The 22867-nt window shown below is 36.6% G+C and overlaps 1 protein-coding gene across 1 annotated transcript; it reads left to right on the top strand.

The window, feature by feature from the left end:
• Nucleotides 1–13710: 13710 nt before the first annotated feature.
• On the top strand, nt 13711–22021 carry LOC144701631 (26S proteasome regulatory subunit 6A homolog). The gene is made up of 10 exons (XM_078573350.1): nt 13711–13870; nt 14043–14159; nt 14789–14896; nt 15984–16175; nt 17505–17696; nt 17767–17885; nt 18393–18480; nt 18548–18667; nt 20496–20636; nt 21835–22021. The coding sequence occupies exons 1-10, from the start codon at nt 13751–13753 to the stop codon at nt 21910–21912; spliced, it is 1275 nt and encodes a 424-aa protein (XP_078429476.1). The 5' UTR covers nt 13711–13750; the 3' UTR covers nt 21913–22021.
• Nucleotides 22022–22867: the final 846 nt, after the last annotated feature.

Genomic DNA, 22867 nt, shown 5'->3' with positions numbered 1-22867 from the left:
TGTTCTTGATGTGTGAATGGGTTAGTTTGATTGTCTATAGATTGTTGTCTTGAGCTTTCCTTGATTTGACTCTGATGAACTAAAAGTCCAGGCTGAATACTTTTGTTTGAGCTAAACTAAAATCACAATAATTTCTAAATAATTTTCTTGAGCTAAACTCAATAATATGTGGTTATTGAGAGGGATACTGATGAGCCAAAGTTGAATCCTTGTGTAACTTTATGCAATGTATAGAAGGTGAGATTGATGATAGAAACTCAATTGTGTGTTGGTGTGGCCTGATCAAATCAGTCAATTGGTTGAACTTTCAGTGTTTCAGTGCTTCAGTGCCTATCTAGTGAGGCTTTTTTTTCACTTACCCACTAAAAACTATAATTTTATGTCAAAGCCGATGTGTGAATTAACTTTTTCATGAAAAATAACTGCTAATATAACTATATCTGCAACCAACGCATGGTGTGTGAGTAATTGCCAGATAACTGATACTCAATCTACAAGAAACATTCATGTTAGGACATGCAAGGAAGAAAATTCATCAAGATATAATTATAATTTGGAGACAGGGAATAAACTCTGACAATAAAAAGTAAGGCTAAATCATGGTTATCAATTTAATTGAATATCTTTTCTGGTATCATGAGGGATAAGAGACTACTGAATTCCATACATAAAATTGGTGCCTGTTGTCCGGAGGAAAAGAAATAAAATATATTTACACATTTATGATTCTTTTAAGATTAATGATCCTTTTTACTTACATATGAGAAACAGTATTGTATATGTGAATCATACACGGTTATTAAGTTAATATGATCTCATTTTAAATTCATGTACTGTATCAAAGACACAGAGGTGAATAATCCTGATAACATACCCACAAAATTCTCAACATAGAAATATTTTCATGAATCGAGTTCTTCTCAGAGATAGGAGGGATGTAGACAAGAAGGGAGGAAGAGATCCTGGTGTGATTATACTCACTCAGGGAAGGGATTCTGGCGGAATGGACATCACAATGAGAGACAAATACAAGGGAAAGGACCAAATGATACTTCTTACTAATGTCCTCCTACAAGGAATGTTTCCCTATCTAAAGGCAAATGCATAGAGATATCAAAGAACAGAATACTCCCTAATGGGTAAAATGACAGAAATGTCCCTAGTGTACCAAATGAATTAAGCCCACTTTCATTCACCAGGATCATATCAAATGCTTAGGTGAAATTATGAGACATTGGATATCAGAATTCCGTATTGTATCAAAGATTTTAGGGACAAGCTGCAGTACACTATGTAAGAAGTTAAAATTGATGATTTGATGGGTGTTTGAGGTTATAATCACGATATTTACCATAGTAATTGTCCAGAAACAATCAGGATAGTTACCATATTATTTCATATCGAGTTATACAATTTCAAGTTAATCAATATTTTTGATTAGTTAGATAACACATCAAAATTCACTCACATGGAAAAGTTCATATTGAGAAAAATCGTGGAAATTTGATAAACCAAATCTAATGTATTAATATTTTTTAGATTTTTGGGAATTTATTTCAATAATGTAGTAAAATTGTATGCCAAATGCAATTAGGTGTTGAAAAATAATATATAGTTTTTATTTAACCATGAGGTTTGTGTGTAGAAATCAGTATTTTTATTCTAGCGAAATTAAAAAAGAATTATTAGACATACAAAGATATTTTAAAGATGTACAACTGATAAGTTATTTCAAAAAAAAGTTATAAAGGATTTTTGAAATACCAAGCATATTTTGGCTTGTAGTCTTTACCATGCATCTTCTCTCATGCAGTGGCCTCAATAGGAAAATCAAACAAATAGAACAATAGTTGATAAGATAAAGAATCTCCACTTCCCTCTTTCTCTCTAGATTCTAGTTAAAATTCATAATGTAGATTAGGAGGTCTCGAAATGTATTGTGAGATATTTAAAGTGTCGAAATAATGAAAATTCTGAGATAATGAATGAGATTTAAATTAAGATAATTGGAAAATGAGCTTGGGAATGAAAGATAAAATATAAAATTGAAATTGAGGTCGAAATTATAAAAGATTGGAACTTTAAACAAAATAAAAATGTACTTAAATTCAAAAACCATCCCAAGAGAAGATAGAGTTTGTTTATGATCAAATCAGTAGTTTAGAATATAAGAAATAAAATCTTAAAAAGGGATGAATTGAGCCCATTCAGTTTTTCAAGTTTCTTTTTATTACTGTGCCTTTAAAATGAAAGACCTGCAAATTCAATTTGAGCTCCAATAAAGTATTTTTCTTGAATAATTGACTTGGAAAGAGACCTAAACAAAGTCTCGGTTCCATGATAATAGGATAAATAGTTCTTCTGAATCCTTGATGACCAAGTAAGCATTGAGCTAAGCATTTAAGTTGATTTTCTTTTCTAACTAATATTATGTAGTTATGTTTAACCTTGAATCAAACTTATAAATTCTAGTGCGATAGTTGCTCCAACTTGAAATTATAATTATATCATATCCTTCTATATATGTTTACAAATACATTTATTTAATGCCAAGTGATATAGATAATTATTAATTTATTTGAATATAATTTAAAAGAACTTAATGTACCCAACTTTAGGTTCTATTTAGCCTAAATATACATAAAAACCTAGTCATACAATCCCCCCTTCAAACCTAATTTCACATGGTTTTTTAAACCTTTAGAATTGAATTCCACAATTGGATTTTTTGACATGAATATTAAATCTGAAATATGCAGAGAGTTTTTCTTATGAATTAAAAAAAATATATCCTTCATAGTCTGTATTTGGGTTCAAGTTTTTTGCCTTGTTGTGGTTCAAAAAACATTTTATTGGATATTGGAGTTCCACTACTCCTGCATGTAGATATGATGGACTCTGGTTCTCCATAACGGGGTTTCCTTTATTTAGATACAATAGTTCATCCAATTTAGTTGACATATAAATCTCAGGTTTGTGCTGCTTAAGAAGATACACCTGTTCTGTTCTTTTTTTTTTAATTTTATTTCAAATTAAAGAGACTAAAAAAATCTGTCAAGTAGGAAACTTAAGGAAAAATTATATCTCCTTAAAATCATTGGAGGAGCTTAAAATAGGTTAGGGGTATTTTACATGGAAATAAGGAAGATTATGAGCTTTGTTTCTCTCCAAACTGAGGTAATGGAATTTTTTTAAGATGAAATTGCATGGATTGGATACTGATGCACCCAAATATATATTCGGAATTGAGAAGAAACCCATCCATAGGGATGAAAAAATCCTGGACCACCAATTCATGCCGAGTGACGATGCATTGACTTCCTGTTGGGTTCTAGAGGCCTATATCTGGATGAACAGAACAAAACGATGCGTAGCGGAAGACTTTTGCGAATCAAACGACATCAACAAAAATCATTGAAACGAAGTGCCTTTGCACAAATCTCATTGGTGATTTCTTCAATCCCGGAGCGAGACGAGTTGAGCTGCTCAAGTTTGCAGCCTCTAGACGTATCCACGCGGTCCTCGGCGCATCGGATCTCCTCCTTCTCGTTGACAAGCTCCATTCTTTCTCCGTCGGCGTCGTTACGTTGTCCCGATCACATCAGGGATGGAGAGGGGGTGTGGGGAGAGTGGAGAAGAAGGGAAATGACCCCTGAACAATTCTGGCCTGGGTGAATTTCGTTCAGGGTCTTCCCTTATTTATACTAAGTGGGTATTTTTCATAAAAACCCCAAAACTTAAGCATATCTTCCAACGTCCAAAAGACCATTTGCGTGTGACCCTCTAGGCCCAAGTATCAGTCTAGTTAACGACTCCAGTGGCCCAATAACCTTTATTGGCCATCTAAATTAATTAACTATATCATCATATAGATTAATTAACGTCGGATTGATTTAACCCAATCGATAGGTTGAGACTCTGACACGTGGGGTGCCAAGCTACACCTCGTGTCCTAGAAGATACAAAGGAGTGTGTATCGACTCACTCATGGAGCCTGTTCATCATTAGTTACGGTGTATGTATAATCCCTCATCCACTTGACGCTCCTTGGACAACTTAGGGTATGGTCAACTGTCAAACCCTAATCGATCATCCGAGTTAGTGCTGATGCATTCGAAAATCATTGGAGAACTCTTCTCCGATATTTCACTGCCTTGGCCAAGGACTTCGTTGCATCATCTTCCTTGATCTGTCACCTCTTATACCGAGGGTGGACGATCCCATCTTGACCACACAATCACCTTCGTGTACTTCTTGATGCACCTGAACTAAGACCATTTAGAATCCCATGATTAGAGACTCATTGGCCATAGCCAAAGTACAACCATCCGTCCACAAAACGTCTTTGGTGTCTCAGGTCTAAGGACCACTTACACAACCGTGACGTGAATCACCCTGATTGACACTTCGGTATAATACCATTCAGGGATTCGTACGGATCAGTTCAGTGAACTCTTTCCACTAAAGAGCACCCACTATCTATCCTTAGTGTCGCCACACTAATGGCTACGGGACCGGCCATACTCATCATATTCTATCTGGATACTTCGATGTCCTTCTCGCGTATCCTTCGAATAGGAATGTTTAGAACACAGGCTTAAAGACTAGTGATCTCCGTAATTCACTAAGTCCGATCATGTATTCATGGACTTCATTATATGCATCACACGTACACTATAATGAATATGTTCTATTAATGTACATGGAACGAGATGTGGAATGTGTGATTGGCTTGCCGGCCACATATATTTCCATCACTTCCTAGACACAGAAAGACAACAAAATACATCAAGAAGGATATGAGAGATAGATCAGGATAGAGTCACAAGAGTTGGGGTAGGAGAGAGAATTAAAGATAGAATATTGAACTAAAAGTGTTCATACTTTTCAGAAGTTAATTCACCAATGCTCCAATGAGGAGACCATTTAGGAAGCTTAGAACGTCTTTTATTCCAAACGAATTTATTTTAAAAAATAAGGTTTTATAATTAAATATTTTATCATTGTAATTTTTAAACACCCATTAAAAATAAAGGGTAAAAAATTTCAGAGATAATTTTTTTTGTCAAAAATATGTATCACATGATATTTAATACTTATCACATGAAATAATTAATAAATTTATTTCATTTATTTATTTGATTGAAGCAAAATTTATATTAATTTCATTAAAATTTCATGGAATCTTTTAGTATTAAAGCACCTTTATAAAATAGAACTCTTGCTTAGAATTTTAGAAGTATGCAATATTTTTTTATATAGTTTGTCATACCTTTTAGAGGTAAAGTTTTAAGTTTATTTTTAGTTAATTTATTATTTAATTCATGTTTAGGAAAAAAATCAATTTTACTGCTTTCCTCATATCATATTTACATGTTGGCTACCTGAGTGTGATTATAAATCCATTAAGTGGTTAAATCATATAATAACATCCATATCAAACCATTTTTATATTGAATAATCATTGTGTATTTTTATCTCTGTCAACTATCAATTCGTGATTACATAACTAAACATGGTTTGTGCACTTCTATGAATTTCAGACACTGCTTATCTGTTTTTTTTTCTGCCGATCGACATAGACTGAAAACATAAACACAGAAATATTTTGGTGATGGGTTATTTCACCTATATCCCTAAAATACACTAAGATTAAAAATATTCGTAGATCCTTTGAAGTATTTAATCCTGATTCTTTTAAAAAATTAGATACAAGAATTCACCAAATAAAAATATGCAGAATAATTTTATGAAAAACCCAAATGTTTGGATAATGCTTAGCTGGTAAGATTGATGGCTTAAACAGTGAATCTATGCACTTTAACATTGTTTCATCTATTCATATATCATTTTAATTATTGCAAGTGTGAAAAATACATTATTTTTTATACTTTATTTTGGCCATCCTGGAATGATTTCATAACATTGAGTATTAAAATTTATGCTACCTGAGAAGAATATATACCTTCATTCAGTGCATGTGAAAGTCTACAGTATATTTTTTAGTAATTAAACCTTAATGTGACAGCGAGTCTTGAATCCTAGGACTATAATTTTCTGATTAGAGCTGAAATTGATGAACCAGAAAAAAATGCAGAACTGATCCTATATTTAATAATTTCATTCAGCTGGAACTGCACTATGTTTCTGGAATTAGCAAGGCGTGAACGCAACCAATGATTATCAAAATATACTTGGGATTTCATGAAATAATAATATTATCATGAAATCTAACGGATAACATGTTAGAGATAATCAGCTTAATGTACACTTACATAACATGTACCTGATGAAATGACCCATTACCATTTAAAACAATTAGATTACTTAAGTGTATTTTCTTGTATTTGTATAAATTCATTTATTTGTGATAACTAATAATTAAGTTATGTGGAATCATGTTATGTAATAAACATTATTTTATTTACTTACATCTATTCCATTGAAATTTTAGCTAAAATCCGTTTGAAGTGAAATTAGTTTCTGTGAATATCCATACCACTAAAATCAACATTATCAGACTTGCCCACTGAATAAAAACTATTAAGGTAATCAATCATCACACATTTTCCATTTTCAAGCAATGTATCAGCTAACTGTAATTTCGTATCAGGGAAATTGAGATAATTTTTTTAAACATATGAGTGAATTGATATCTTTATTTCTTCTCATTTTTTGAAATCATGATTCTTTGAAAAAACATTGGCACTTGTCCTGGGCTTTTATAAAAGTTTCACTGCTAAAAAAATATAGAAGGTACAATAACATAAGACTTATGACATGGAATTTTGTTTTTTGTAGATTCTCCAAACATCATGAGCACATTAAAGGATTGTGATGGATATTTACTTAGAATTTATAAATCAACAAATGGGTGCCATTTCTAAGGGACTAGTAATGATTTAAGTTGGCGGTCGGATAACACACACTTTTAGTAGCTTAATCAAACCATATTTACATGTTTATTTGCATTGAGTTATATATTCATGTCATCAAGCTTAAAATAATTAAATTTAGTTTTTAGAATGATTTTCAGAATTTTATGCATTTTTACATATTTTAGGGATTTTTTTGAAAGAATATAACTTTTTAAGTGAGAATATAATTTTTGTGGGATTTTTAGACATTAACGTCATATAAATTCGATTTTATAATTAGATATATAGTTTTATTTATACTTTTTGTGCCTTTATTCAATTTAATATGAATTTTAGAATATTTTTAAACCTTTCCTCAATGCCATGTGTCGCCGTTCGATTCATTGAACGTCGATACTTTTTAGGCCAATAACGGTTAGGGATATTGATTGGCGACAACCATCATTAACCTAAACCGCTATGGCATCACGATTAGTGATGCCATAATGGCATTTAAAGCTTAATAATTTTCTTTTAAATTTTTTTAGCGCAGGGTGACATGGCCCATTTAAAAAAAGGGATGTTTTTTGCAATAAATGCAGCGAGAGGACCAAGGAGCGAGGACTTGAAAAAAATTATATTTTCTTTTCTCTTACTGGTCAACAAGTGTGGATGCGCCCATGTGTACACGTGGTGTGTGTCATCCTATGACTGGTTTTAAGGGGAAATGCGCTCACATGGTGCGCGCTGATGCGACGCCACGTGAGTTGCGACAAAACTTATTAATTGCTATATTTCAATAATACACCATTATTCCTCTATTTTGTCTTTTTCCTAGGATGATGCGCAGTGTGACGAGAGCCGTCGATCGTAGATGACAAGGAAGAATATGAGCCAATCATCACATTAAATGCCAGGATGAGTGATAAGCCAAAAATAGGGGTCAATTTTACCAAATTTAATCCCTTGTCGTTGTAAATTTATAAAACCCTACTTAAGATGTGTAATGATATGTAAAGGGTGTCATCTAAGGGAAGATAGTAAGTTAATTCAATTGATGATCTACTTGAATAATTTGACACTAATTAAAGTTAATTTGATCTGCAATGAAGATTAAATCACCCTACTTAAATGAGGAATTTAGAAAGGGAGATAGGAGAGATGTGAGGAATAGAAGAATATGGGGCTCTAAATTAAATTGATTGATCCAATTGAAAGGATCAAAGAGTTCAATTAGAGAGATTAAGAAGAAAATTTTGATTTGTTTTGGTTGGTTTTGTAGGTTTGATAAGTTAGGAACAATTACTCTACTGGATAATAAAATGGAAATTTAATCTCCTACAAAGTTAACCCTTTTTATAAGTTTTTTTATAGTTTTCTTGCTATGCACTTTGAATAGCTAGGTGAATCTCTCAATTTCTCCTCTCAATCCTAGTATGGGCTTGTACATACCTCTCAAGCCAAGCGATTTAAAAGTTCAGACAAAGATCAAGAGGACTGATTAAGAAATTCAACTAAAAACTTCCAAAAATACACAAAAAGTTCAAATACAAAGAAGGAAAAAGTACCAAAAAAGTTGATCCAAGCTGCAGCTCCTCTCTGTCTTGCAGCTGTGATAGAGAACCATCAAGAATGAGCTCCCTCTCTCGAAATCCAGCTTTTATACTTAGGTTATGTGGTGAAAATAACCATTTTACCCCCATTTAGTAATTAATTTTTATCTATAAATATAGGATTGGTCTGAATGATCCAACCATGCAGATAGAAAGAGGGGGTCAAGACGAGCAAATTCATAAAAAATCATCTCAATCAGACCTCAGGATCAAAAGTTATGAATAAATGAACTCAAAACAATTTTAACCATTGGATTTAAATCCATTTATTTAATTATTTTCTTTTGAAACACGCAATGACGTGTCAATTTCTCATTAGCTGATGACTTTTGAACTTCAAACAGTGGGTTCATTCTCGTTGCGCCACGTACCCCTTGGCTTGGAATAAAAAACAAAGAAAAAAAATATAATACTTAGCGATTTGCACGTATCTCTACGTTTTTATAACGTAAGCCATTTATAAGATGCCACGTCACCTCCCGTACATGCACTTTGCAAGCACAGCACGGGAGGTGAGCTTACCTCCCAGAGGAGAGTGGCCTGGAATTTTGCAATCAAGTCCCTCATTCAATGAGGACATGCAAAAGGACGCCGCCCAAAAATATTTATGTATATATACTATTCGTTGTCTCTCTCCTCCTCATAAAAACCATTAAAAATTGCTGATGTATTGCAATAAAACCCTGTAATTATCTAAATAATACATTTACGCCTGCACACACGACCGAGAGCTGTTTTTAAGGGCATAATTGCAACACTAATTTAAGAAAAGTCGCCCAAAATTTGAAAATTACTTTAATACTATTTTTCCCATATAAATAATCCTTTTCCTCATTAAAAATTCATTTCTTCCTCAAATAAATCTCAGAAAAATCCAATAAAATCCTAAAAAATCCTATAAAATTCCAGAAAATTCTAGAAAATTCAGAAATTCATCCCCATACTAATTAACCTCGAAATTAAATATTAAAAATGCTATTTTAATTTAAAAATAATTATTTCAAGCTCAAATAAATCCCTACAAATTCATAAAATTAACAGAAAACTAGGGAAAAATCAGAAATCACTTGAAAACATTAATTTCATGTAAATATATGATAAAAACCCCTTTTAATCTTGTTAAATGCATAAAATTGTGCCAAATTTCTTGGAATATAGACCAAATTTAGGGTGTTATCAATGAGACAAAACCCTAACAAAACGACATGATGGTATTAACGAGGATGAGGAGAGAGAAATCTTCAGATTAAATCAATGTCCAAGAATTATCCAACTTCTAGGCTTGATATTTGACAATCTAGAACTTGAATTGAGCTGAACTTTTAACCAGATTTTTTTTTCTGTCCACTATTCAGCCATATGGTTGAATCTATAGATTGAGCCGCCAATCTTTGTAAAAAAAATATTTAAGTTCATTTCCTCCAACAGAGGCAGATTGAATGAAAGTGAAGTTTTTAAGGTCCATTAAGTGTTCCTTGCTGCCTCTAATGCTTGGAGAGGTTCAAAGAGAAGTAGGGGGGTTGATCTATATCAGTAAGACACCTTGATCCCAACAGAATAGAGGGATCTAAGGTTAGCATCTTGCCTTACATTGAGTTTTCACCAACACACTTAGTTTAACCATCATCACCTTCATCCATTACCATCATTCATCCACCTTCGTTAGCATCCATTTTCATCTACACTCATCCGTTTCACGTCACCTGTCCCTTTCAAGTATGTCACATCTCCAGCCTTAATCATCATTCTATATTGTTCTTACTATCCATACCATTACACCTTACACCCTCTTCTTCGTTCCTCCTGATATATTGTAAACCTTAACTCCTAAATCCCTAATTAGCAACCTCTCATCATGCACTCTCTTCTCGTTTCACCCCATCCATTCACTAGCTCGTGAACTATACATAATTCTTATCATCTTCGTGATTTTGCCCAATTGAAATCTATATTTCCCTAGCTTCTGTTCCCAATGGAGACGACCCTTACTTCTCACTAGCTAATTGAATTATTCACGGGTATAGGTTTATAAATTTTATTGATTAAATTCAAATTCTCATTGACGTAATTTTTACCCTAATTTTGAGTTTATTAATACTCTCAAGTGAACTTATGCAATTTCTTGTCTCTTTCATGTATAACTAAAAATTACATGTTTCTATAATGTTATCTTTAACAACATTTTTTACATACATACTTACATATATTTAAAATTTTATTCAAGAGAGCTTATAGTAATTATTGTCTAATTCGCATATAAGTAATAACCAATCTAATGTTTCTATAATATATGTTTATAATTATTTCTTGCACACACACACATATATATTATGTACAAATACTTACAATACTCCTGCAATTTGTTATATATTTCTTGTACAAGTGATTACCAAACGTTTTAATAATTAATTTCTATATATTTAAATATTTTAAATTTTATTCTGTCGAGGTTCTGAAAATTCATGCAAAAGTAATAACCTAATATTTCTATAATTTTTTAAAGTATTTTCTTGCATACATATTTATACAAATATTTTCTATATAAATATTAATATTTTCCTTATCCCATTTCTTACATATTTAACGTAAAATTAATAACATATTTGTATTTTTTTATAACTATGTTTTGCATTCATAATTAAAAAAATATTTTATAATTTCCTATATAAACATTTTACAAGTTTCTTCAAACAAACTTCTGCAAATCATATAAACATTAAATTCATGGATCCACATGGGTAATTACATTAGAATTTTAAGTGGAAATGCAGAATGGAGTTGGGAAATTGGACAAATGATGGGATGTAAATTCGTCCACTGGTCTCGGGGTGGGATGGTTTTTTGCCATCAGGACAAAAAAACCATTTTGTCTAGGGGCTTTGAACAAATGACGGGACATAAAATCATCTGCCATGCACGTGCAGCGAGGGAAAGCTGAGAGGGAGTCGAGAGGGAAACTGACAGAGGCAAATTTGTAAAAATAGAAACTTACTCAAAGATGTATACGTGAGAGTAAGGTCGTCTCCATAGGGACTGGCCTTTAGGTTTAGATTCAATAATTGAGTTATTATTTAATAAAATGTAGTAATAATACTAAAGAGAATGGGACTAAGAAAAGATGACTAATCAATAAGTAGAGGGGATATTAGTTTAATATGGTAATAAGATAAGTGTAGAAGAGAAAATATCACTAACTATATATGTACTATAGATACTAAGAATAAAGAGGAAGTAAGGAATTAGATATTATATTTAAGAAGGATAAAAATATAGTTAGTGAAAAGATATGTAAGAACTTAATGAGATTTAGTTTAATAAGAGAAAAAATAAGAAGGGCTAGAGTAGTATTTTATATATATATATACTAAAAAGATAGGTAAAGAGAGAGATTTAAGCAATTATTAACTGTAATATACTAAGTAAATATACGTAAAGAGAAATATTAAGAAGTTAAGAGGGAGTAGTAGACTTTAATATTTATATGAGTATAATATTTATTCCATAGTTCGAATAAGGTTTAGATGATTTTTATATATTCTAGACAGTTTTTCATTCAATTTAAGGAAAAAAAGGGTAGATTTAGTTGAACACCCGTGAGGTGTTCGACCAAATATCCGAAAGGAGGTCGAATACAAATATTTGTATAGAATATACTTAAGTGTATTATGATTTTTTTTCAGGTTTTTATATAGATTTTTGTAGAGAAATTCGAATATAAGGGGGTCTTTCATCAAACGCCCCTCAGGTGTTCGACGAAATGCCCGATAGAGAACGATAAATGTATTTTAGATTTTGTTTTAGTAAAAAAAAGATGAAAGGGTTATTTCTGTCGAACGACCGTGGGGTGTACGACAGAATGCCCGAAAGAGGGTTGATAATAGGATAGGTGTATATTTTTAGCTTTTTATAAAGTGAACTTAGACAAATCGTAGTATATTACTCGAACACACTATGAGTTCGGTGAAATGCCCCAACAAAATATGCGAATCAAAATCAATTGAAATTTCACTGTATGTTGAAATGTTGGGAAAACTTTCCGCTAAGATCAAAACGGATATATAAGGGATCTATCTACGAAGATTAGATCTCACTGAATGCCCTGATTCAGAGAACAGGGATAGCGGCGCCGGTCGCCTGCGTGGAGCTTCCATTTAGTCGGTCACCTCATCTCCTCCTCCGTCAGGGTGCGACTCGATAATGATCTGACCTCCGAGATCTTCTCGAGAGTCCTTTGAGCCTTTAGAGGCGTGTCATGGCACCTCGCCGGCTACTGGGTCACCTGCGAGAGTCTTCCGCCGTCTCTTCTTTTCTTGCGGCTGGAGATGCCCGAATTGGGGTTCTCTATCCCCTTTTAATGGCTTGGGAGGGGCGCCTTAGGCCGTCCGATGGAGGGGGGCGGACTTGGGGGTCCTCCCTCGCCGTTTGATGGCCTGGCGGTCCCCCCACCCGCGGGCCATCAACCGCAGTCCGGACGGCCTCGTCGACGGGTGGGGGAACCGCCAGGCCAACAAACGGCGAGGGAGGACCCCCAAGTCCACCCCCTCCATTGGACGGCCTAAGGCGCCCCTCCCAAGCCATTAAAAGGGGATAGAGAACCCCAATTCGGGCATCTCCAGCCGCAAGAAAAGAAGAGACGGTGGAGGACTCTCGCAATAATTGAGTCATCTCCAGTAGCCGGCGAGGTGCCGTGACACGCCTCTAAATGCTCAAATATTTAAATTGTATAACATGCATAAAATTTTATTAAAATGCAACATTTTATCATTTGCTCTATTTAGTGCATGAAATGCAAAATGCACATGAAATGATCCCAAAATGCCGTTAAAATATGTATAATTACATGACTCATTTTGGACTTACCAGAAACCAAAGCAGGAGACGCGAGGGAAAGCTGAGTGGCAGCCAAGCCTTCATAACTTGACTTATTTTTCCATCGAGGACACGGGACGGGACGAGAATATATCAAACGGTTTAGTCAAGCCTCTAAAAACTGGTACACGAAATAGCACAACCATTGTCCCATCCCGTCCTTCGTCTTCATCATGGACGATCATGCCCTAAAGCATATAATGTTTTACAAATATTTCAAAAAAATAATATTTTACAAATATTTTTTTGTGTACAAAATATAAAAAAAACATTTAAAAATTGACAGACCCCCTTACATAATTAAATTACAATTTTGGGTGGAAATGCAACATGGAGTCGGTTGGGGGGGTATATAATGAGGTTTCCTGGTATTACTTCGAGCAGTATCTCTGTTCGTTCCATATCTCAGTCATGGCATCGTCGGCGATGGTGGAGGACACCAATTTCGACGACGATCAGCTCGCCAACATGACAACGGAGGACATCGTCAGAGCATCTCGGCTCCTAGATAATGAGATTCGCATCCTAAAGGTACGATTACGAGAACCCTAGGTTTGTCTTGGAGAAGAAGAAATCAAGTTTCAGGCAAAATTTCAGTGCGAATCTCTTTTTGGTTTCTGGATTCCTGTTTTTCGAACTATTTTTTTTGATCATCTTTGTTTTTTGTTCGAGTTTGACGGTGATCTCATCGTTTTCGCCTCAGGAAGAGCTGCAGAGGACGAACCTGGACCTGGATTCTTACAAGGAAAAGACGAAGGAAAATATGGAGAAGATCAAGCTCAATAAACAGCTGCCGTACCTCGTTGGCAACATTGTCGAGGTCTCCTGCATCATTATGTTTAAACTTCTTGACGGATGGATGGACTTCGTTGGATTTTATTTTTTTTGAGATTTTATTCTAATTAGGTGGTAGAATATATTTTTTTTCTTTTGAATATCAGCTCTCGGCTTCCACCTGCTTACATCCTCAGTTTAAGATCGGTTGACCTCTTTCGAAGGTTATCAGTGGTCTATCCAAAGGAGCAATAATGGCGGCATGTTACCGATCATTTTTATGAACTTTATTCCCCTTAATCTAATATGTCCTCACCTTATAAAGGCTAGAGATGATTTTTGTTTTAAAATTATGCACAGATTTAGAATTTCACGAAGAGATCATTATTTAACCTGTTATTAGGGTAAGGTGAAACTTTCTGAGGATATGGCCATCCTCACAAAACTAGCGAAGCCGGGCACAAAAGAAGTAGAAATGAATTAGAGGGATCAGAAAATTGACCCTCTCGTTCAATTTCTGATATATTTTTTATAGTCAGTAAGTGATGCGTGAATGTTTGAATTAGTTTGAAGTCTCCTGACCATTATTTGACTTTGGATTACGCGTAACCATTTGCTTTCTTGAATTAGTCGTTCCATTTACTTGTGTTTCTTACCTTTCTTTGCCTCTCTCAGATTTTGGAAATGAACCCGGAAGAGGAGGCTGAAGAGGATGGTGCTAATGTAGATTTAGATTCTCAGAGAAAAGGGAAATGCGTTGTGTTGAAAACTTCTACTCGACAGGTGAGAGAATGCTGGCTTACTCTTCAACAGATATTGACGTTATACTTTGTCCATATTTTTCACCATTGGTTTTTTCAACCACTCTGAATAAGAATTCATTATTTTTTCAGCTTCCTTCGACTTGAAAGAACTTAATAGAACTAGGCGTATTAATGATCATGGTTCTGCGCCTCTCTTAATTTATTTGGTATTTTTTTCATGCCAGAAACTTTGCTTTATTCTCATTTTGCGTTTCATGAACTAGACCCAAGTCTACCCTATAAATACAAGAGACAGGTTCCTCATCTCATTTTGCCTGTCCTTTTAGTAACGGCCCGTATATGCCTACTTGCGAGTGAGCTGTCTCTTGTATTTACGGGGTAGACTTGTGTCAGTCATCACTCCATCTAAATAGACGAAACTAGAAAACTGATAAAAATTGAGAAAGAAACTAGAGGACAATGATGATTTGCCGTCATCATCAATTTTATGACGGGTAGATGATGAACCTGTCGACGTCATCTTCACAAACATAAATGATGTGGAGGATGATGAGTCATCACTGTCTGCAGCGACAACAAACTCCAGCTTGGGTGGCCACATACTGGTTGAGGCTGGGATTTTGGGATATCCTCCTGAAGATCCGACTCTCTGCCACACTCAAATCCATGCCACACTCATAACTGTCTTCTTCTTCGCAAGTGAAATGGGCTATCAATTGAGCTGTTGGAAGTGTCACGTTAATTTTTTTTTTCCACTCCTGGATCTGAAAGACATTGCACATTTTAGTGATACTACTGGGAGGTACTATCAGATTCAATGGCCCTTTTCCCCCCTCGAATATGCGTAAATGGAGTCATATAAACCGTGCGTATTTCTTATCTTTTTCATATTTCTAGTGTAGGATAATCTCTTCCGCTTTTGTACTAGTGTAGGATAATCTCCTCCCCCTTCCTTGAAGGGAAACAGTAAAGAAAGAGGTTTTAGTTTGATCTCTCTGTTGGAATCGGGTATTTATGCCTTCTCTTGTCATTGTATTGCGCTGTATATTTTGCGTTATCTTCTTTGGAATTTGAGTTCACTTTTTCATTGCTTAAATTCATTGCAGACGATATTTCTACCAGTGATTGGGCTTGTGGACCCTGATAAACTGAAACCCGGTGACTTAGTCGGTGTGAACAAAGACAGTTTCCTGATATTGGATACTCTTCCGTCGGAGTATGATTCTCGAGTCAAGGCCATGGAAGTTGATGAGAAACCAACTGAGGACTACAACGATATTGGTGGACTGGAAAAGCAGGTGATTGTGTTTTCATTTTTTGTTATTCTGATTAGAAATTTCCCTAGTTTTGAAATCCAGCATTCTATTTCTAACATTTTCTTCTAAAAAATTGTGTCATTTGATTGGTTGCATCTTATCTGTCCCTAAATTAACATGTTTTCTGATAGATGAGAGGATTAACTCAGCACTCTATCTGAAAGAGGAAAGGAGATGGGCCATGCTTCTTTTTACTGGAAATAGATTTATCGGCCTTTTGTGTTTTTGTTAAGATCTTGTTTGATCTTGGAATAAACGGAAAGCTGAAATCCTTGAATCGTCAAAAAAATCGATCAGATATAAGAAAACAATGTGCATACTTCCAGAGAGAATTGGAGAATCAAAATGTTTCTGTCTTGCACTCTCAAAGAACTAGAAAGGGAAAAGATATAGGGAAGAATGGTAGAATGGAGAGATGCCAGATCAAAATGCCCTCTTTATGTAGGGTCTAAAGCCCTTTGGTCAACTATGTTTGACGGCTACATGTCCTTACACTTTATTGGTCTGAGTAAGCTTCCTCACTCTGGTATGAGCGGGGAAGGTTCATATCAGTGTTCATCACAAATCTATTATTCAATCAAACATCAGAGAAGAGTACCCTTTCCCTGCTTCTCCTCTTTCGCTGGCATTTGATCGTATCAGTGTTCATCAAATCTTTTTTACGAAAAAGAAAATACAAAAAAAGACTTCCTGCTCGGTTTCTCTTTATTTATTCTTTATGTCCGCAATTCTTAGCTTTTATTGACAGATCTCGTTATTAGTGGGCATCTGTTGTCTGTACTTTTGATGTGGGTATCATTCTGAACGATTTTCTTGTAAAAGGTAAAAAAGAAAGCTCCTTTGTTAACTTGTGACCGGATCATCGCCATTTAGCCCTTGTGTACATTTTATTTCTTAATACTTACCTTAAAATTCCAAATTTTGTGAACAGTGGCTATCTCTGTACAGCATTTGCGTGTGAGTCTGCTTATTGAATTTTTTCCCCGAAAACTTAGAAGAAAGGAGGGCTTAGGGTACTAGAAGTTCTTGTATGTTCTGTAATTATTAATTAGCAGTTCATTTTCATTTAATTTTTCCGTATTCTTTTAATTCTCGATCGTGACAGTTACTTTCCATATTTTGCGTTCTTCAGCCCTCTTTACCAAGTTCTTGCATGTGCACAATTCATCTTGAAATTTTCCCCCTAAAAAATACATTGCGCAATGATTTTGTGCTCGGTTCATCACCTCCAATTTATTTTTCTATTTTTTTGTGCTGTATATTTACTTTTAGTTTCCACAGTTTTTAATCACTGTACCTGAATCTCGTCAGATCCAAGAACTGGTCGAAGCCATTGTCCTGCCGATGACGCACAAGGACAGGTTCCAGCGCCTTGGAATCCGCCCCCCGAAGGGCGTCCTTCTCTACGGACCGCCCGGGACGGGGAAGACGTTAATGGCACGAGCATGTGCTGCGCAGACGAACGCCACGTTCTTGAAGCTCGCTGGCCCCCAGCTCGTCCAGGTCTGCTCTCATCCCTCTCCTCCCCACCCAATTAGAATCTGCCATGACTTGACTGACACTCGCCGTACAGATGTTCATAGGTGACGGAGCGAAACTCGTGCGCGATGCGTTCCAGCTTGCCAAGGAGAAGTCTCCCTGCATCATTTTCATTGATGAGATCGACGCTATCGGGACCAAGCGATTTGACAGGTGATGAATAAATCAATTTTTTATTATCCTTAACATTCTAAAAAACCCTCATCTTGATAAACCGGTTACTATATATTGGTCATTTTTTTTGAAGAAAAAATTATCAGGGTCAGGTGACGAAGACATTAAAAACAGTTATTTATTCATCACAATTATTCTAAAGTCTGGTTTCGTTGAACGCCGGGGTATGTTGAAATCAATCATTTACTGTCATTGTTATCTTAAAACTCGTTTTTTATCAATTGGTGACGTAAAAGTAAATAGTTTATGAGTCATTATGGTTCTAGAATCAATTAATTTGCTAAAATTCAAATTTTCTTGTTTTTTAATCAATGAATTGACGAGAAGTCAGTAACATCCGTTTTTTGATTGACCGGTGACAGATAAATCAAGTTATCTGCTGTCATCGTTATTTTAAAACAGACGGAGGAGTCAATCAATATTAGTCATCATTAATATTGTTTTCCACGGTTTCTTAATAGAAATCTGTATTTTATTGGTGCGCAGCGAGGTCAGCGGTGACAGAGAGGTGCAGAGGACTATGCTGGAGTTGCTGAATCAGCTGGACGGTTTTAGCAGCGACGACAGTATCAAGGTTTTTGTGTTTTTTGTTGGAATTTTTCGTTTGAACTTTTTTTTTGAATAAATTAGTACTTTTTAAGGTGATCGCTGCGACGAACCGAGCCGACATTTTGGACCCTGCACTCATGCGATCCGGCCGTCTTGATCGGAAGATCGAGTTCCCGCATCCGTCGGAAGAGGCCAGGGCCCGGATTCTTCAGGTTAGTTAGTTTCTCTCTCTCTCTTGTTTCTGTCTTTTTTTTCTCTCTTGTTTCTGTCTTTTTTCTTGCCCTTATTTCTTACTCTTGTTTCTCTCTCTTATTTCTGTCTTTTTTTCTTGCCCTTATTTCTCTCTCTTGTTTCTTTGTCTTTTTTCTTGCCCTTCTTTCTTACTCTTGTTTCTCTCTCTTTTTTCTGTCTTTTTTCTTGCCCTTCTTTCTTACTCTTGTTTCTCTTTCTTGTTCCTCACTATTGTTGCTGGTACTTGTTTTTCTCTCTTCTTTGCAATTCTTTCTCTCTCTCTTGTTTCTTTGTCTTTTTTCTTGCCCTTCTTTCTTACTCTTGTTTCTCTTTCTTGTTCCTCACTATTGTTGCTGGTACTTGTTTTTCTCTCTTCTTCGCAATTCTTTCTCTCTCCCTCGTTTCTCTCCCTTGTTTCTTTGTCTTTTTTCTTGCCCTTCTTTCTCTCTCTCTCTTGTTTCTCTCCCTTGTTTCTTTGTCTTTTTTCTTGCCCTTCTTTCTTACTCTTATTTCTCTTTCTTGTTCCTCACTATTGTTGCTGGCACTTGTTTTTCTCTCTTCTTTGCAATTCTTTCTCTCTCTCTTGTTTCTTTGTCTTTTTTCTTGCCCTTCTTTCTTACTCTTGTTTCTCTTTCTTGTTCCTCACTATTGTTGCTGGTACTTGTTTTTCTCTCTTCTTCGCAATTCTTTCTCTCTCTCTTGTTCCTCGTACTTGTGTTCGTCTCTTATTCCTCGATCTCGTCTTTTCTCAATTGTTACTCGATCTTGTCTTCTCTCTTTTGTTTCTCTCCGATTCCTCGCTCTTATTTCTTTCTCTTATTCCTTGAACTTGTCTTGTCTCTCTTCTTACTCGCTCTTGTTTCTCTCTCTTATTTCGCGGTCTTATTTCTCTCTCTTATTCCTTGATCTTGTCTTGTCTCTCTTCTTACTCGCTCTTGTTTCTCTCTCTTATTTCGCGGTCTTATTTCTCTCTCTTATTCCTTGATCTTGGCTTGTCTCTCTTCTTACTCTCTCTTGTTTTTCTCTTATTCCTCGCCCTTATTTCTCTCTTATTCCTTGATCTTGTTTTGTCTCTCTTTCTTACTCGCTCTTGTTTCTCTCTCTTATTCTTTGAGCTTGTCTTGTCTCTCTTCTTACTCGCTCTTGTTTCTCTCTCTTATTCTTTGAGCTTGTCTCGTCTCTCTTCTTACTCGCTCTTGTTTCTCTCTCTTATTCTTTGAGCTTGTCTTGTCTCTCTTCTTACTCGCTCTTGTTTCTCTCTCTTATTCTTTGAGCTTGTCTCGTCTCTCTTCTTACTCGCTCTTGTTTCTCTCTCTTATTCTTTGAGCTTGTCTTGTCTCTCGTCTTACTCGCCCTTGTTTCTCTCTTATTCTTTGAGCTTGTCTTGTCTCTTGTCTTACTCGCTCTTGTTTCTTTCTTATTCCTCACACTTGTTTCTCTCTCTTACACCTCTCTGTTGTCTTCTCTCTCTTGTTACTCGCCCTTGCTTCTTTCTTATTCCTCGCACTTGGTTCTCTTTCTTATCGTTCGTTTTGTTTCTCTCTCTTGTTACTCGCTGTTGTTTCTCTCTTGTTTCTCCCACTTGTTTCTTGTTCACGTTTCTCTCTTTCTTGTTCTTCGCTCTTACTTCTCTCTTGTTCCTCGCTTTTGTTTCTCTCTCTTCTTACTCTATCTTGTCACTCTCTCTCTTGTTTATCTGTCTTGTTTCTTGCACTTTTCTGTCGCTCTTGTTTTTTGCACCCGTTCTCTTGGCGCTTGTTTCTCGCTCTATCTGATGGGGTTTGAGTTTTGTGCTGGGGGGTGGTGAAGATCCACTCGAGGAAAATGAACGTGAACCCGGACGTGAACTTTGAAGAACTGGCCCGGTCGACAGACGACTTCAATGGTGCACAGCTGAAGGCGGTCTGCGTGGAGGCCGGCATGCTCGCTCTCCGCCGTGACGCTACCGAGGTATTCTCTCTCTCTCTCTCTCTCTCTCTCTCGCTCTTTATCTCTCTCTCTCTCTCTCTCTCTCTCTCTCTTACGGATGCTTGCTCTCTCACTCTCTCTCCCCCTCTCTCTTGCTCTTTATCTCGCTCTCCTCGCTCTCCCTCGCTTTTTTAATCTCCCTCTCTCTCTCTCTCTCCCTCGCGTGCTCCCTCGTGCTCTTTATCTTGCTCTCTCTCTCTCTCTTCCTTGCTCTTTATCTTCCTCTTTCTATCTCTCTTGCTCTTTATCTCGCTCTCTCTCTCTCTCTCCCTCGCTTTTTTATCTCCCTCCCTCTCTCTCTCTCTCGCGCTCTCTCTCTCCCCCTCTCTTGCTCTTTCTCTTGTTCTTTGTCGTCCTCTCTTTTTCTTATCTCCCACTCTCCCGTCCTTTATCTCTCTCTCTCTCTCTCTCTCTCTCTCTCTCTCTCCCCCTCTCTTATCTCCCTCTCTCTCTCTCCCTCTCTCGGATGCTGATCTGGATTTCGAAAATGATATTCGTCTTAACTGATATCTGGAAACCGGATGATGATATTGAATATCAGTTGCTACATAACCGATATCAGATACTGTCAATCTCTCGCCTTTTCATATCCCTCTCTCTCTCTATTTATCTCTCTTTTGCTTTTTATCTCCCTCTCTCTCATGCTCGTGCTCTCACTGTTTTCATCTCCCTCTCTATCTCTCTCTTGCTCTCCCTATATAGCTCTCTAACTCTCTTTAGCTCATTCTATGTGGCTCTTTATCTCCCTCGCTCTCTATAACTCTGTTTATCTCTCCCTCCTTTTCGTTCTCTTTTTCTCTTTAGCTTCTCTATAATACTTTATATACATATATCTCTTATATCTCTTTCTCTTCCATTCTCTCTCGTCCTTTTTGATCTCTTCCGTCCTCTCTCGTCTCTCTACATCATCTCTCTCATTCTCTCTATGTCTCTCTCTTCCTGGGTCTCATGCTCTTCATCTCTCTCTCTTCCGACGTCTCCCTCTCTCATTCTCTTCCTCCCCATTCATTTTTGCTCTCTCTTGTCATTCTCTCTCTTTCTACGTCTCCCATTCTCGTCCTTTCTCATGCTTTTCATCTCCCTCTCTTCCGACATCTCTCACTGTCATCCCCTTCTCTCTCCCCATTCATTTTCTCTCTTGCCATTCTCTTTCTCTCTAACCTCGATGGTTGCGGGGTAGGTGACTCACGAAGACTTCAACGAGGGGATCATTCAGGTGCAGGCGAAGAAGAAGGCCAGCCTCAATTACTATGCGTAGGCCCATTAATCTATTTCCTCCTTTTGGGCCTTTTCTTTTCTTTGAAAGAAAATAGGCTCATTAACCCTGCCACAATTTCCTTCTATAAGCAACTGCCCTATTATAATTTTCTCCGGTCCAAGTTTCGGCAACTCGTCAACTTTCCTCGAGTTCTTTTTGAAGGGCGGGGCGATTTCCAGGCCGAATAGTGGAGGCTGCTCTTAAATGCCGACTGCTCGAGACCAATGCCTGGTCGGTCGAACAGCCCTCTCTCTTGCCCTCGGGAGGGGCCGAAGTAAAATGTTCAGCAGATCTCCTGCATAGGGAATGGTCCGGTTTTGCTTTTAGTAAAGACCTAAACCTAGATTGGAAGTTCGGCCTGGTCTTGGTTCAGTCGAGGACCAATCTGGTGGAATTGTCTAGTCAGCGTCAAAGAACTAAAACTAAAGTGGAAGTTCGGCCTGTCTTGGTTCAGTCGAGGACCGGTCAAGTGCAATGGTCTAGTCAGTGTCAAAGAACTAAACCTAAATTGGAAGTTCAGCCTGGTCTTGGTTCAGTCGAGGACTGGTCTGGTGCAATTGGCTAGTCAGTGTCAGAGACCTAAACCTAAAGTGGAAGTTCAGCCTGGTCTTGGTTCGGTCGAGGACCGGTCAAGTGCAATTGTCTAGTCAGTGTCAAAGAACTAAACCTAAATTGGAAGTTCAGCCTGGTCTTGGTTCAGTCGAGGACTGGTCTGGTGCAATTGGCTAGTCAGTGTCAGAGACCTAAACCTAAAGTGGAAGTTCAGCCTGGTCTTGGTTCAGTCGAGGACCGGTCAAGTGCAATTGTCTAGTCAGTGTCAAAGTCCAAGTTAAAAAGACAATTTTTTTACCAAGTGGAGACCACATCATGTTTCTCCACCCGAGCCATATGGCCAACCATGCCAACTCTCCCAAGAACAACATACCATGCATTTCAAATCAAAATGGAAGATTGC

Source organism: Wolffia australiana, chromosome 4 (assembly GCF_029677425.1).
Source record: "Wolffia australiana isolate 7733 chromosome 4, ASM2967742v1".
NCBI lineage: Eukaryota > Viridiplantae > Streptophyta > Magnoliopsida > Alismatales > Araceae > Wolffia > Wolffia australiana.
This window is presented reverse-complemented; position numbering and strand designations above follow the sequence as displayed.